Genomic DNA, 16,818 nt, shown 5'->3' with positions numbered 1-16,818 from the left:
AGCCTAAGGAAAGTCTCCCTTCATGATGAAAGGAAACTGAACATACTTAGGTGTTTTTTACAGTTCCAGTTATGGCCACATTCTGGAATGAAGAAACAACTTAAAAGATTGTCAAAAAATATGTGTTAGGAAAGGAATCACAATTGAAAGTACTTGTTTGAAATAATTTGATTAAAGTACCTCTCAGAGGTAAGATCAAACAGCTGAATTTTGTGTAAATGTGCAGTTAGGTACTAGAAATATTAGGACCAAATACAAGCTATGCTAGCAAATCTTAAAAATTCTTGAAACAGTGATGTAATACTGGTTGATGATGTTTTCAGACCTTATTTCCTTTCTCTTGCGAATTTGTCTCATCATAAGATGGACAATGCAAACAGTCTTCTCTGTTTCTCTCTCACTCTTGTTTCTCCCTCCACGTGTACAGTTACGGAGCATTAAACTGTCGATTTTTCATCTGTTGCAGAACACAGGAGATCTACAAGGTTCCATAAACACGGATGTCTGCAGTTTTAACTCTGTGATACAAAGAGATGAAGAAGAATCCAAAATGATGGACACATTATAGTACTTTTAAGCCTGAGGCCAAGTACTCTTTTATTTCCCCTTTGGTTTTTTTTCCCAAAGAAACAAACATGGCTATTTTCTTGACACTTATTTTTCTGGGTACTGCACTTTATTTTTTTGTGTCAGATTTTTGTTGTTTTTATTTCGTTTTGGGGGGGAGGGACTTTGAAGGGTGAGTAATTAAGAAAAACTTGTAATATTGTTTGAAATGTGCTGCTAGGTTTTTAGTTGTCCTTGAAGAGCAGGGTTCTTACATTGCCGAATGTGAAACTGGATGTGTTTTCTGCTACTAACCTTGCCTTTCATGATTTTGGAAATTAAACATCTGCACAAATACAATGTTTACAAGAAGCAGCAGATTCTTGTTAGAATCTGCTATTGTCTTACTACAGATGTGGATATGTTTTACTCTGAATATTGGAGATTGCAACTGTATTCATGCTACCTTGCTGACAGTATAAGCTCTCAAATTTGGTTATCACTAATAGCAATAAATCAGTATCTGGTATCAGTATTTCTGATCTGAATGGATTAGATTAAAACACTGGCTTTCTACCTCTACTAAGGGGATTTAAATGTTATATTGTACTTTCATTAAACATAACTTGGTTTAATCCTAAGACATAAGCAACACTTGTTTACAAATGAGTGCTGGGTTGTATGATTTCTGAGAGTCAGACTCTCTTCTTGCTCATCTGGCTGACTTCAGATTCTTCTTTTAAAACCAAATCTTGTGGTAGAAGTAATTGATGAAGGGAACTTGAGGTACAAGGGTTAAACAAAAAGTTTAACAGTTTAAACAAAAAGCTTTGTCACAGGTCATATAGGGTGAGGTGTCATGCAGTGTTTGAAAGGTACTTCATGTGCTACTAAACCAAAGTGGGGTTTTGACATGGTCAACTCAAGCAAAGTGGAAAACCATTAAAAGCTTCTTGTTTGAGAAGCTGGAAATCCAAATACTTTTTCTAGACAAGGCCTTCCACAGAACCTTGCACTCCAAAACTCTATTGTGCTTTTCTATCTTGCTGCTGTTACAGCAGGTCTGTCTATAAAAATGTATACTGCAATGGGAAGAGTAGTGAAGACAGCTTATGCCTCAGATAATGGTATCAGTAAACACTCTCCAGCCTTTACTGAAATGTTCTGATTTTACCTAAGGTCTAGAAGGCATACTGATTTCAAAAGTTCAGTGATGACAGCCTACTCCAGTTTTTAGTTCAGGCAAAACAACCCCAGGCAGTGCCACAGGCTGGGGCAGAGTGGCTGCAAAGCTGCCCACAGGAAAAGGACCTGGGGGTGCTGGTGCCAGCAGCTGAACATGAGCCAGGGTGTGCCCAGGTGGCCAAGAAGGCCAATGGCATCCTGGCCTGGATCAGCAACAGTGTGGCCAGCAGGACCAGGGCAGGGATTGTCCCCCTGTACTCAGCACTGGTGAGGCCACAACTCTAATCCTGTGTTCAGTTCTGGGCCTTTTACTCCAAGAAGGACATGGAGGTGCTGGAGGAGCATGTCTAAGAAGGGCAGTGGAGCTGGGAAAGGGTCTGGAGCACAAGTCCTGTGAGGAGTGACTGGGGGAGCTGGGGTTGTTTAGCTTGGAGAAAAAGAGGCTCAGGGGGACCTTATCACTCTCTACAGCTGTCTGAAAGGAAGGTGGAGCCAGGTGGGGGTTGGCCTCTTCTCCCAGACAACAAGTGACAGGACAAGAGGAAATGGCCTCATGCTGTGCCAGGGGAGGTTCAGGTTGGACATCAGGAGGTCTTTCTTCACTGAAAGGATTGTCAGGCTTTGGAAATGGGCTGCCCATGGAGGTGGTGGAGTAACCATCCCTGGAAGTGTTTAAGAAATGACTGGACATGGCACCTAGTGCTGTGGGTTATTTGACAGGGTGGTGATGGTCAGAGTTTGAACTCAATGATTTTGGAAGTTTTTTCCAACCGTAATGATTCTATGATTCTGTGAAATAGAATCCAGTAATTTTCAGCTTTGCCTACAGCCAAGATATGGAAAAGTCTAAGTCTGGAGAATGTACCAGAGTATTAGTACCAACACAATAGCAGATCCACTCAGAAGTAGTTTTTCACATGACTTCTGCTCTCTAGCCGCCTTTTGCAGACAGACTGAAGAGAGCAAGGAGCACTTCTGTCCCACAAGCAAAGTGGAGATAAAAATCACAAATTTCTACTGAATCTGGTTAAGTTTGACAAATACTCCAGAAAGGATAAGTAAACACTGCCTTCTCTTTAATAGTTAACTATTAAGGGAAACTTAAAGGAAAACTAGTAACTTCAGGTTGTTTTTTAACTGAATGTTGTATGCAAGGGTATTTAGGGAAATGTAGTACAGTGACTTGCAACTGCTACCCTTAGCGGTAGAGCCATTGATCTAGCAACTGTTATACAGTAGAAGTTATTTTTTAAGTTTCTAAGGGGATAAAACTGGATGGTGCAGGTGTGAAATAATGAGATTCCCTCCCCCTGCTCCTTCTGGCTCACTGAAATTTATGTATGCTGGCAAAAAAAAAATAATTTCACTGTTTTTTATTGAAATCAAAATGCAAAAATACAAGCAGCAAGTCAGGGTTTCTCACTGTAATATATAAACATTTCCTCAAGAGGACAGTAGAAGTGGCCAGCCTTCTTGGCAAGGTTTCTTTAGATGAAAGGAAGACCGGCTGTAGTGATAGCTGCTGCTCATATTGTTCATTTATAGCAATGGGAAAACTTTACAGTAAATTCTCCAGAGACCATCTCTTTTTTAGACTCAAATGTGTCTCAGTATTCATAATGCTAAAACTGGGTGTGCACATGCAGTCCAAGGTGTGTCAACACCCCAGCTCTGTAGCTGTTGACAGTCACTGCTAAAGAAGATTGAAATCTGCATTACTAGGACACAGCTACTTCAGACATTATCTAGACGTAGTTGTTTGTTCCTCAGGTTTTGCTGACTCTTAAAATTCCCAATCTGATGAACATTAAAAAAAGGCTGGGTGAATTCACTGAAAAATAGCAATGGCTGCAGTACCTGGGCTGTTAAAAAGTGTGGACTGTGGAAGTTTGTCTTTCCAGTTATCTAATGAATAAACACAAGAGCTGGTCAAAGACAAGAATCTCATGAAAAACAGTCCAATTGCTACAATAAAAATTGCTACAGGAATATGCCAATGTTAATATTTTGACCACTGGAAGTCCTGGCACTGGCATCAGTGAGCACTTGTTTTCAAAGATAGTAGAGAAGACACATTCGCTGGTCAAGATCATCTAGCTACAGGTTTACTAGATTACACTTAATCTGTTATCTGCTGTCTTTTTCCTGATAAAGTCTTTCAGGGTCACACAAAGACAGAGGCTTTACCAAACATGTTACACATCATTGAAACTCTGTTTCCATGCCTGCAAGATAGTTGCTCTGAGGGCAAAGTATAAACATACTTGTTTAGGTAATTTTCCCTGGTACTAAGTGTAATTTAAGGTGAGCAAAATCAACTCACATCTGTGCAAGCAAACATATAAGAAGGTAACTCTTCCATAAGGTCAATTTCCATACACACCAGCTCTGGTCTGAAATGGCTTTTTGCAGACCAGTGGTCATGGTTCTTCACAGCTTCTGGCTAGCTCCAGCTTAGGCACATGTTCAAGAAATGTGCTTTCATGTCCTTACCATTGCTTAATTTACTGACTGAGGAAATAGTCTATGTGCTTTCTAATTAAGCTGTATTCTGAAATGTGTTTCCTTCACCAGTCAATATTTGCAAATGTATTTTCCAAATAAGAGACACAAGAGTACCTGGTTTTGTTAAAGACAGTTATTGTATTTTTAAAATTAGGTATATTTAATATAAAAAAATACAGCATTAAAGTGATAACCACAGGCAACAAAATTTTACCATAATGTAAGTTAAGGACAACATTGGACTTTAATTATTGATGAGTCTGGTAACTACGTGGGCAAATTCTTGATTGCTGAGTCTCATGTAATCAGTAGTGAGCTATGACAGGTGAGCAGAAGTTTGACCTATTTTCACCTGGGAATGGCAGCATCTTTCTGGCTCACATCTGGCAACCTGGTTTGAAGGAAAGCATAGATATGTGGCCAGATCTTATTGGTTTCTGTTCCAGAAAAGGATTTCAATAACCCTTTTTTCCTAAGGAAGAAAAAGAAGAAAATATTACAGTTGTCAAATTGTTTGATTGTTCCTCCACCTCACTTGAAGATTACCCTGGCAGGAGTGTGAAAATATGCATGTGGTGTAACATCAAGAACGGCTGTGGCATTGGAAATGCAGGCTGGACATTCATTACTCTGTTACTCAAACAGCTGGCTCTTGGCCACATCAGAACATAAAACTGATGTCTGTCTGCAGAGCACTTAATCACAAGTAGGGTAAAGATAAGTAGCAATGTTATCACATAGCACGTGGTGTACAGCTGTCATCCAGATGACTGTGACTAACCCAGGTGTTGTAAAGTTGCACCTCATGGATCAAGGAATGTGCATCAGGACAAGCAAGATAACCAGGCACATGTAAGTTATTCTGAATTAGTTGTAGGAGCTTGTTTTTTCTGTCAAGTATGTTATTATCAGTAATAACAGCAGCTTAGGCCTCTATCTTGCTGTGGTGCTCTGAGGCATTTTCACCTCAGAAATCTAACAAAATTAAGAATATTGTTGTCAATCTAGAAAAACTTCTTTAAAACCTGACCACACCAAAGATGGAGCTTCTAGTTTTCTGCTCAACAGTCCTGGAAGAATACAATGAAGAGTGGTGAATATGGAAATACAGAAAGGGTGGTCACTTCATTGATTGTCAGAGTCTGATTTCTTTGTCTAGGCAAGGTAAAATTAAAGCTCTACATGGTGACCTACTAATATCTGTATATTAGCAGTGTGATACTTGCAGCTTTGCCTTAAGAGAACCATGGTGTATAATTTTGAGTCTTAAAAAAACTAGTAATTTGTTGTCACTCCACAATGCAAATGATAATTCTGAATTAGCTGCTTATTCCTGAAGAGTCTTGCTAGCTGGGTCCAATCACAGTCCTGTTCTTAGAACAGCCACATTTAAATCCTCATTTACAGCTTCTCCATTTGTGTATCACTTCTTGACCCCTTGCACTTGTTAGTAGGGCTTCTACTTACACATCCAGAAAACAAAATACTGTAAATTCTTGCCAAAAAAAAGGAACTGTCTCTGTTACCTTCCCACCAGAGCTGTTGTTGGTCAGAACAGTGCTATGATGTATTGAACAATGCATAGCATTTTTTATAAAGCTAAATATGGCTGGCTGCAGTAACAGGCTATTTTACCACACAGGGTCCAGAAGGTCTCGTAATGGTGGAAAACCATACTCATTCTACTGAGCTGATTTCTTACTGAGTTAATGAAAGCTACACAGCTACTCACACCATGCTCACTGTTGTGGTATAATATATTCTGTAACTGGAGAGATCTGTTCCTCACTGTGCTAATGCACAGTAATATTTTAGAATGTGGAAGAACAGATTTTACTACTTACCGATAATATTCTAGAACAGGTTTTGTTTGTGCATCATAAGCCTGCAGCCTCTTGCTGACAGTCTCTGGCTTGTCATCATCGCGCTGAACAAGTGGCTCCCCAGTAATGTCATCAATGCCCTAATCATGGTTAAAAACAAACACTGGAGTGTATTTCTTACTTCTGTTTAAGCATGTTTTGTGTGATTTTCTATTTAAATTATGATCAATTTCCACTTAATCAGGGTGTAGATTTCTGCTTATAAAGAGATAGGCTCCTACCTGTGTTCTTATCTTGAATGTAAGTTCTTGACTTTCCGGTAAAACAGTCTGTAGTTAAAAATATTTTCTCAATATTGCCAATGACCATTAGATCATAAGTAATGTGACTAATTTGTCCTCTGGAGCATTTGTAGAATATGGGGAATATGTAGAAAAAACCCTCATGTACAAGGGAAAACAATATTGTTGGCAACACATTCCTGTGTAACAGGCGATAAGAGACCAACTGGACCTTCATTTGACAATACTAAAATGGGCAAAGGAGTTAATGGCCTTTGATTTTAAGTTGCGAAATGGAAGAGTTATCATTTAGCAACAGCTGTACAAAAAAATTGCGTAAGAGTCAGCTTGAGCTTTCCCTACAGAGGTAGGGACCTAATGTGTGAACTTTTGTTCCTACTAAGTAAATATTTTGCAGGTCTATTAAGACAAAAGAGACAACCATATTTCACCTGTTTAGCTCTATTTCATGTTTTCACTTAAATATTGCAGTCCACTGTGTTGTGGTAAGCCTGCTAATTAGTGAAAGATAAAGCAGTTCCCAGTAGCAAAGCTCTGGCAGCTGAAGCCTACTCTTTGATAAGTCTGATAATTCTTCGTTCCATCTTGCCTGTGCTCTTCCACAATTGAAAATAACCATGTTTTAAAACACTTTGTTTTAAACAAAACAAAGACAATTTTTCAGTTGCGCACTTCGAGTGCTTACCTGGTATTTCAATATTCGCCTCTTTTCCTGCAACACTGAAATCCAAAAACTACAGGGCCTGCTGTGCTTCTAATGTTACTTAATAGAGCTTCCAGGTGAAATGCGATGCCACAACCGCTAAGTTATTTGGACTTAAAGATGAAATCCAGTTTAAGCTGAGTTGCACTAAAGCAAGTTCTTGTTCTTAAAAAAAATTAAGGTAACAATGTACAGTCTTTATCTTCAAATTCCTCTTTAGGAGATCTCAAGCCATAAGCTGTTAAATCTGTTGAAAACCTTCCCTGACTTGAAGGTTTCTACATCAAGTTTTGCAGTACAGCAGCTCTTCCCTTGAAACTATCCATCCTGGTTAAATATAAACACAGGAAAAGCATTCAGTGGATTCCTCTGACTGATGATTTGGTGTTTCCTATATATAAAGCATGACTCCTCTAGAGGAGGGAAAAAAAAGCTACAATTTGGACTGTACAGGCTGCAAACAGGCTTAGACCATACCCAGATCCTGTGCCAGTGTGCAATGCAGACAGTATTCCAGATGAGTGAACAGCTTTAACAAGAGCTTACAAAACACCATGGCATTCTGCTCTGCAGGGGACAAATATGTTGTCCACCAGCTTGAGGTTCTACCAGGTCACTACCCTCTTACCAGCAGCATGTTATCAGAAAGATTCTGTGCTCCCAAGAAACAAAATGAGCCTTTTCCTTCTGAGCTGCTGAAACAGTATTTTACTGCAGCTAGCAAAAGCAAAGCAGCACTTTTTTAGTGCCAACACCAATGCATATTGCTTACCTGCACTTTGGGAGGACTGAATTCAAGATTGTAGACTCTGCCACTGGCAGGGTGGATCCAGCGTGCTGTGAGCCGACACTTTATGGTCTCAAATGGCACATCTAGGTCAATCACAGTATCTATGTGACATTCTTTGTCAAGGGCTTCTGCCTGAGCAACTGTTCTGGGGAAACCTTTTTAAAAGAAACAACTTCATAAAATTCCAAAAGGAGAGTTATAGCAAAAATTACTTGGTTGAGTCATTAGAGAAAATAATTGTTAGAAAAAAAACCCCCAGAATCATTGTCATATTGTATAAAGACTGAAGAGACATCAGATTTTCCAATATTTTTCAGTGTGTCATGGCATTTAAAGTTGTTAAATGTCTCCCAGCTTTCATTTCTTCATTTCAGTTAATCATCTTCACAAAAGTGCAACAATAATTGCAGAAAGACCCCATATTCATATGTACCATATGAATATGCATAAAAGCGCTGTGTACACATTTAGAATAATAAAGGCTCCAGTGAAAAGTTTCACTCAGAAGTCTGAACAACCTAGAAACATTTGTGACGTCTCTTACTTTCATAGCTGTGTGGGTCTGGGTTAAGGTGGTGGCCATTACAAACCCCTTCTATTCAGTCACAGTAAACAAAATGTATTTACCAGAGGCAGTCCAGGACTTAGAAGGGTTCTAAAAGTTTTAGTATATCAAACTGTTCTCAGATATGATGACTGTGAGAATACTCAGGCTGATTAGGAACCTGTCTCTTCACTTTAAAGATGCTGCATTTTGCCCCATGAACTCTGTGGCTCCCTACTCTATGGCTTGAACTTAGGAGGGGTGTAGTGGGAACAAAACAAGAAAGCCAAAGTCTCCACAAAGAATTTAAAATGAAAAATTGAGCACAAGACCTTCAGCGGTCAAAGCTCCTGCAGAACATGCTATTGCATCCTATATTCACTGGAGCAATGCCTCTCCTCAGAAAGCTCTAGCATAGTTTCAATGTTCTTCAGTAGCTTGTAATTTGCATCATGCTGTACAAGTAAACTTCTGCATAAAGGCAAGTACCAATATGTACAAACTTAAAAAACACTTGCATAACATTGGTTGATCTGTCCATTGCATGAGTAAGGAAAAGTGTTAAAAAAAGACAGTTAATAAACTCAGACCAAGTGCTTGCTTGTGCGTTAAGTCTCTTGCACCTGGTTTGCATCACAGTCATGAGCTGCCCTCATCCTATTTCTCACACATTCACATTATCTCATGGAAGTGCTTCTAAATGTTAAGAGCAGAGGAGGAGGCAGGTCTTCAACACTGCTTTTGAACACTGTTACTATTAGCAAGCCACCACGCTTGCTATTCAAGAACTGCAATTCTTTCTTACTATTAGCAGCCACCACACTTCTAAGTTATGCAGCTGCAAAATGAGTTTGCTTTGGGACTGAATAATGAGAAAATTCCTCAACGAATTGAAGTGTCTTTACAAAAGCATTTCATTGAAATTGAACCAGCATTTTCTACATACAGTGTTTTCTCAATACAGAAAAAGATCTGCAAGATGTGTTGAATTATGAAAATTCCAGGAACACAGAGAAAAGTGCCCTAAATTATACAGCACATAAATCTAAATAGATTATACCCACAGACACATACAGCTAAGACTGCTATGTCTGCTATGACTCTAGAAGCCACCAACCTATCTTAAGGCAGTAAACAGGTATTTGGCTAAGTGAACATACAAGCAGTTCAGAATTGAGCTAGCTGACCCCATCTATTTGTTCTGCATTGCAGTTACCAAACAAAAGATTTCAGGTTAACATATTTCAACAGAACAGTGTTGTTCCTGCAAAGTCCATTATGCCAGAGCTATCCCCAGTGCAATTCACTGCGTCTCATTACAAATGCTGATGCAGACAAAATTTCTGCTCCAAAAGTTTAAAGGCAGGAGCATGTTAACATGCAACAGAAATTGATCTATTCTCGTATGGTCTCAACACAATCATCCTGCTGAGAGGTGCCAGTGGGCACAGCTGTACTGCTGCACATCCAGATCCATAAGACTGGAACTATGTGTAAGTTGGACCTGGAACTAAAGAAAAAAAACCCAGTATCTGCAGTTTGTTGCTTTATTGTTTAGGTTTCATTGTGCTGTTCACTGTGGGAATGAAGCCTTTATCTCAGGGAGGGACCCAACTGTGACGAAAGCCACCAGAACAGATCACTCTATGTAGGAGCAACTATAATAAAGCACTAAGGGACAGAGATCACTGTGGACTTTTCACTCCCTCTAAATAAAAATGCCTCACCAATAACTTTCTAGTTTTAACTACTGAGACAGGTTGGGACTAGAGTCTGATGAAACACGCATCCAGCCTAGACGCTATTTCTGTGGTATGCATCCAACTGTAGTCCCATGGGCTGGAATAACAAGAGCCATCCAGTTCAAGAAGACAGCAGCAAATGGCATTTTCTCTCTAACTGTGAATGCTGAAACAATGATCTTACACTGCAGAACTGTGAAACAGTTCACTCTGGAGAACAGAATCAAACAGCAAATGAAGGACACCTTTTAGGGCATTTGAGCAATGGTTTTTATTACACTCCACACTGCTACAGTACTTTTCCATACTTACCCTGTTACTGCATCACATGCCTACCTTCCTATTTAAATAATTCCAAAGCCCCATCCTTCAAAAATTTTCCGTTTCCTAAGGACTTTAATAAGAAAAGTCTTTAAAAAAGAAACTTCTCAATGCATATTTCAAAGGGGAAATACCATATAAATTATCATAAAAAATACCAGAATTGCCAGAAATTTTACTGAGGTGTTGAACTATCCTTTTCAACATGAGTTAAATATCCCTGTAATGTTCTGAAGGCAGGATGCACCCAAAGTATATTTCAGCCAAAGAAACTGGGGCAGACTATCTGCTGAAAGTTTTACAACAAGCTGGCAGCAAGCAACCAAAGCAGTTCGTCTTCCAGAGCAGATTTTCTCTCCACATGTAGTGACATCCAGCATGCTAACTTACCATCCAATAACCAGTTGTACCGGTCTAGACCTTTTAGCTCATTCAGCATTAGTTGTGTCATGATGTCATCTGGAATAAGCTGCCCTTGATCAATGTAGGACTTGGCAAGGATTCCAACTTCTGCGAAAGTAAGAGAAGTTGCATTACACTATCTCTGACCCCCAGCAAGTGAAAAAAATCCCACAAGCCTGCAAAAAAGTTGTTTTGATCAGGATGACACAGAGAAGTTGTAAAGAAGACAGACAGCGTGCTTGCCTGTCTTAAAAAAATGGACAATCAGCTAGGATCTGACCATGCAAATATTTATCAGATTAATTTGATCCATCTATAGTTTCACAGACCGTAACAGGACAAACCACACCTCTATCCTCACATCCTCTGAGTAAGTTTACTAGTATGTATTCATAATATTAAGTTCCAAAAACTAAAATGAGGAGAGGCCATTAGGCACGAATCTTCAAAATAGGAAATATAGAGAATAGAAATTGATTAAGATATCAGCCCTCAGACTTCTGAAAAGAAAGTTATTTTCTCAGCTTAGTGGCTAGTTTCTAACTTATGCTTAGGCTTCATTACAAAGATAAATGCCTTTGGCATTTAAGAAAGCAGTCTGCAGTGGGGCATACTTGCCAGATATGTATTTTTATGATTACTAGAGTTACAAGAGGATGTTTATAGATATTGTACACTATTTATGGGAACACACAGACACTAGTATTTTCCCATTGAACTGCCTAACCTTTCGTACCAGTCCTTTATCCGACTGGCTCAGAAAAATTCCATCTATGCATCATAGTTCCAGATATCACGCAACACTACTATATGGCAGGCAGTAGCGTGCTGTAGTTCACCCAAATCATGGGTATAGCCCGGAAGAAATTCAGTTGCCTGGGTTATGTCCTAGGAACAAAGTTTCCGTATCTTCCATTTATAAAACAATTACCCAGTTATGTTAAGTCACCCAGAAGAGCAGCTAGACTGGTTTCGTTGTGAATCTGCAGAAGCCTTTACTTGCAGTCAGTTCAGATCTAGTTACAGAAAACTAAACAGAAGAGAAAATGGGGTGGGCTGGCACATCCACACAAGATATGACCACTTTCAGCAGAAAGCAATGACAAATGTCAGTCCCATCACTCAGTGCACTGAATGTGCAACAGGACAGAGGCCCTTCCTCAGATGAGGCAACTGAAAAGCAATACTCGTCCTCAAACAATAGCTTTGGTGATGAGGAAAAAAAAAAGCACTAAAGGAGCAATTTCCCCTTGCTGCCTGTTCACGTCTGTAGTCAGGCTTTGAAAAGTACAAAGACCATTTAGAAATAGGCACTATGCACCTTGGCCAGACTTCAAATAATGCTCACTATGTGGAAAAGAGTCAGTCAGTGGTGTCTGAGTCCTCCAGCACATCACAAACTGGAAAGAAGGTGACCATCTGCCTGGTTACAAGGTGTCTCTTCTTCTCGCTACCTCTCTTCTTCATACCTCTTCTATTATTCAACTGTGCTTTGAACCATGTACCCTGCAAAAGTAGGTTGGGAGGAGGAATAAATCACATCTAGATAGTTTAATGTGTACTTGATGCTTGGCTCTGCTACTGATTTATGTTGCTCTAGCCACAATGATCTAAAAACCTGCACCAGGCAAGGTTCACAGGGAACGATTCTAACTTTCTTTGGAAAGATTCATGGGTTTCTGGGCTCAGAGAGGTTTAGAACATGGCAAACTATTTTTAGACCAGCAGAGCTTGAAAAATGCTGACTTTTGGCCCTCTCTGCAGAACTCAGGTCAGTTAGAAAGTCACAATTGCAGAAGGAAAAAAATAGGCACAACTGTACCCAAATAGTCATATATAAGGACAAAAGGCTGGTATACTAGACCATAACTTTTTTTCACCCCTGCTGTTGGGAGTGGGATTTCATGGGGTTTTGTGTAGGTTTTATTTAGTTCTGGATTTTTTCAGGTTGGGTCTGAAACCACCACGGGCATGGTAGTCTTCAGAATTACAGGTAATACAGATTTCTTTCCTTTCCAGGTGATGACAGGTATCCATGTTCTATGGTTTTACTGAAGATTGGCACATTCTAACCATATTACAGCAAATAAGCTCTAGCCATAATCAGACAATAATTACCTTAGCATTAGAGAGGTGGTCACAGACTCTCCACTCTCCCGTAGAACATGATAATAACTGCAAATTTTCAACAGGACTTTTCAACATTTTCACAAGACAGCAAATGCAAAATTTGCACTGTATAACTACTATTAACCATATCTAATTTTCCAAGGGCTTTAACTGCCCATCTTAGTGTAACACATTTCCCAAAGACTTGGAAATTGCAGGACACTTCTATTGTGATCAAAACTCGTGAATCTTTGCCTTGACTGAACTTATCAAGGCTCTCTGAGTTTCCTCTCAGTTGTTCTCCTGTTTCCAGTGTACTACCTCGTCCTGCTACCTCATACATCATCTCAACCCTCTGGAAAACATTTCTGCAACTAGTGACTGATTTTCAATGAAATTGCAATAGTTTCATCTGGGTTTACTTGAGCAAGAAACTCTATAGGAGATTCTGGTAAATTCTGCTCTAGCTAATTTAGAGCAAACTTCACCTCTAAACCATCCACTGACTTCTTTCCTCATAGTCTGCATTTTAATGTGGCTGCTAAACTTCCATTTCACACCTTTGCTCTCCTTCACAGTCTTTCATCTATCCAACCCACCTAGAATTCTTTGTGTAATCACTTCTCTCTCCATCACTTCAGGCTCCTTTCTCAATTCAAGCAGTATGATATTTCCACTTGCAATTTCCTCTTCTCACACAACCTTCAGCTTGGTTCTGGTGCTCTATGGTCTTGCACAAAACCTAAAGTATTTAGCAAACATTGAAAACCTCAAAGCACTTGGTAAAATAACATATTTCCTTCATTTTTTGGAATGGCTGTCCACTAGGTCCTACACTGAAAGTTCATAACGGAAGTTTTGTGACCCCCTGCAAATAAAAACTTATGATTGTGCAACCAAATAGAAATAGCATGAATATGATCAGATATGTCTGTGCAGGTGTGCTCGTAGCAAATTCTTAACTTATGGATATCAACTACAGTAAAGTCAGTCACTGTACCAAAGTCATTATCCTTACTGAGTAAACAGAATTTCTGTGAAGACAGATGCAAATCATGTAACAATTGATTTCAAAATAGAGATAAATTTTCACCTTCAAATATGCTTATGAGTATTCCAAAACTAAGACTGCCAGTTACCTAAGCATAATACTACCGTGATACAAGTGAATGTAGAACTTTACAGCTTGAAGTTGCTGGAAATAATAACACTCTCACTTCATCACGTGCAGCCTGAGATGGCTCTTACAAGGTTTTTCACCCCAGCACATAGAAAAGCAGATGTGGAAGTCAGAAGGGAACCTTCCATCATTGCAAAAATCCACCAGAGAGAGGGACTGTGGCATCTCATCTGAGGCTAGAGGACAAGCTAGGACTATACAGCAAAAATAATTAATATCTTTACCTAGTATAAGCACCACTGTATGTAAGCACAGACCACGCTGAAACCTAAGCATGATATGAACTGGTAAGACAATAATAATTTTTTAAGCTATGCAGTTTAAAAATTTTCCCCATTGTTTTTTTTGAAAGCACCACTATGTTATGCCTACCAGCTCAGGACTAGGCCTAATTTTGGAATTAACAATTAACAATTCTAAGTGCCTCTACTTCTAGCCATCAAATGAATACCTGAAAAGATCTGATTGTCCAAAACCCCTTCTCTTGCCCTGCCTGTTAAAAAATATGAGTATTTTTCCCTTTTAAGATGCTTCCAGCTGGAAAAACCATAAGAAACGATCAGAGCTACTAGAAACACCTACAAAAACCACTGGGTGCTTACAAAAAGCACCAAGACAAGGAAAAAATTAGGTGTAACAAAACACGAATAACGGGATAACTCCAGATAACCCCGTTCACCTTTTTCCTGAAGAGGCTGGCAAGTGACAGCTCGTGGAGGATCCACGGCTGCAGATATGAGGCCCACTTCAGTGGCCTCTGGACTCCAGAAGAGCTCTCTGAAGATATCCAACCTCTGTCTGCGTGGGAGGGGCACACAGAGGTGGGACTGGGAAGCAGCAACCCCCCTCAAAGAAGCGCCCTCTCTTCTTGGAGGGCGAAGGGAGGGAAGGAGGGGTTGGGGGCAGGAGCGTGTGTCCCTTCCCCGGAGCGGGGCTGTGTCCCGCGGGAGCTCCCGCCGGGCTGCGTGGGGACCGTTCTCGCGGGGCGGGGACGGGAACAGGGGTCGTCGTCGCCACGCACACATCCGCACCCCCGTCCCCATTCCCACCTGTCTTCTTCTGCATGTTGTCCCTCAGCAGGTCGCCGCTGGAGAGGTGCTTCATGCCGAAGTGCTTGATAATCCGAGCGGAGACGGTGCCTTTCCCGGAGCCCGGCGGCCCCATGATGACGGCGCGCAGCAGCGGCGGCACCACCATGCTGCTCCCGCTGCTCCTGCCCCTCCTGCCGCGGGAGGAGCGCCGCCTTCCCGGGGAGCGCCGCCTCGCACCGGCGGGGAGCCCCGGCCGGTCCTCCCAGGGAAAGGCAGTGGCAGCTTCTCCGGCTGTCAATCAGAGGCAGGAAGGAAAGATCCTTTACGTAAATGCACGGGAGGAGGGAGGGATAAATGAATAATGATAATAAAAAGATAACTAGAGCAAATTGCATCTCAGAACGTCGCATCAGACCGCGTTCAGGCATCACTGTTCAAACCGGCCCTGACCAGCTGCCCCACACCCCTCTGCCCAGGAGGCCCGTTTTGGCTGCTCCCCGAGCCGTCAGCCCCTGCCGCCCCCTCAGTCACAGAATCGCTTAGTTTGAAAAAGACCTTGAGCGTCACCGAGCCCAATACGTAATCCAACTTTGCCAGTACACCCCTAAATCATGCCACAAATTGATACAAGTCCACCTTTTAAATATCCCCAGGAATGGTGACTCCACCACCTCCCTGAACTATCACAACTATTTCCCAAACCGAGCTGGGACATGGCTCCTTACCTGGCTGTCACCTGATGACGGCTTGACTACTGACACGTCCCATTGCTGCCACTGCCCTGCCCAGGTGCCCTGAGGCTGTGGCTGACTTTGCTGAGCTCATCCACCCCCATGCAGCAGCCCTGCTCTTGCTGATCTCTCACAAACAAGCTCTCACTGCCTGGCAGCAGGCAGCTGCTTTCGTAACGAGCTGTGCCTGAGTTTTGTTTAAGATACTTGAATGCGAACGGCTGCAGGTTGTCCTTGTTCTGAGTACTGTTCTTCCAAACACCCAGAGGTCCTTTCCCACAGATACGATTCAGTGATTCTCAGCTACAGCAGAACACAATGTTTTGGCCGAAATAGAAGATTGTCCCATTTTCTGAGTGTTCACTGTCGTGTCCACAGAAGGAGAAGTGAGCCTTCCTCCTAAAGGTTCTGGAGACGCTGATGCATCTCAACCACTGTACCAGAAGGGCCACAGAGAAAAAGTGAGCAGAAAGTAGAGCTACAGCCAAAACATTAATGAAATTTAGATTCCTGTTTTTAAACCCCGTTTCATTTCAATAGTTTTACATTGGGACAAGTAAAGCCACTAGAAAATATTCAAATGGTTGTTTGGTACTTTGGAACAGTAAGGAAATGGGAATATAGCCCCAAAACTCCCCAGTCAACAAAATAAATTACCTTAACCATTAAGTATGAAGGCACTGGCTTAGCACATAGAGTTCTATGAGCATAAAGTTCACTACATTGAGAAATGTGAACCTTCATAAATGAACCTAGTAATACCTCTATTCCAGATTGTAGTAGTCAGAAACAGTGAAACATTCAGGGCTCCAGCAGTGTTCCCAGGCAACAACTCAGTCTGCCAAAGCACCACAGTCTTAAACAAAATTTGGCAACAAAAGGCATTTGGATGTTGGAAGCTACA

At 41.0% G+C, this 16,818-nt stretch overlaps 2 protein-coding genes across 8 annotated transcripts in view; one reads left to right on the top strand and one right to left on the bottom strand.

Annotated features, from left to right (window-relative positions):
• The window catches only part of CDC37L1 (cell division cycle 37 like 1), a 15,860-nt gene extending 14,673 nt beyond the window's left edge, over positions 1-1,187 (top strand). The window contains exon 7 of the mRNA XM_039566829.1: positions 467-1,187. Within this exon, the coding sequence (XP_039422763.1) occupies positions 467-568 (102 nt within the window). The 3' untranslated portion in view covers positions 569-1,187. The remainder of the gene's footprint in view (positions 1-466) is intronic.
• AK3 (adenylate kinase 3) overlaps positions 1-16,818 on the bottom strand; it is an 18,787-nt gene extending 1,969 nt beyond the window's left edge. Inside the window, exons 1-6 of one of the 7 annotated variants that reach the window (XM_039566826.1) lie at positions 15,909-16,079; positions 15,202-15,474; positions 10,852-10,971; positions 7,837-8,009; positions 6,081-6,199; positions 4,350-4,708 (exon numbers count right to left, since the gene is read on the bottom strand). In XM_039566826.1, the coding sequence (XP_039422760.1) occupies positions 4,585-4,708; positions 6,081-6,199; positions 7,837-8,009; positions 10,852-10,971; positions 15,202-15,349 (684 nt within the window). In that variant the 5' untranslated portion in view covers positions 15,350-15,474; positions 15,909-16,079 and the 3' untranslated portion in view covers positions 4,350-4,584. The other 6 variants (XM_039566828.1, XM_039566824.1, XM_039566825.1 and 3 more) reach the window with 6 other exon arrangements.

Source organism: Corvus cornix, chromosome Z (assembly GCF_000738735.6).
Source record: "Corvus cornix cornix isolate S_Up_H32 chromosome Z, ASM73873v5, whole genome shotgun sequence".
Classification (NCBI taxonomy): Eukaryota; Metazoa; Chordata; class Aves; order Passeriformes; family Corvidae; genus Corvus; species Corvus cornix.
Note: the sequence above shows the minus strand (reverse complement) of the source record. Positions and strands in the feature narration are given on the sequence as shown.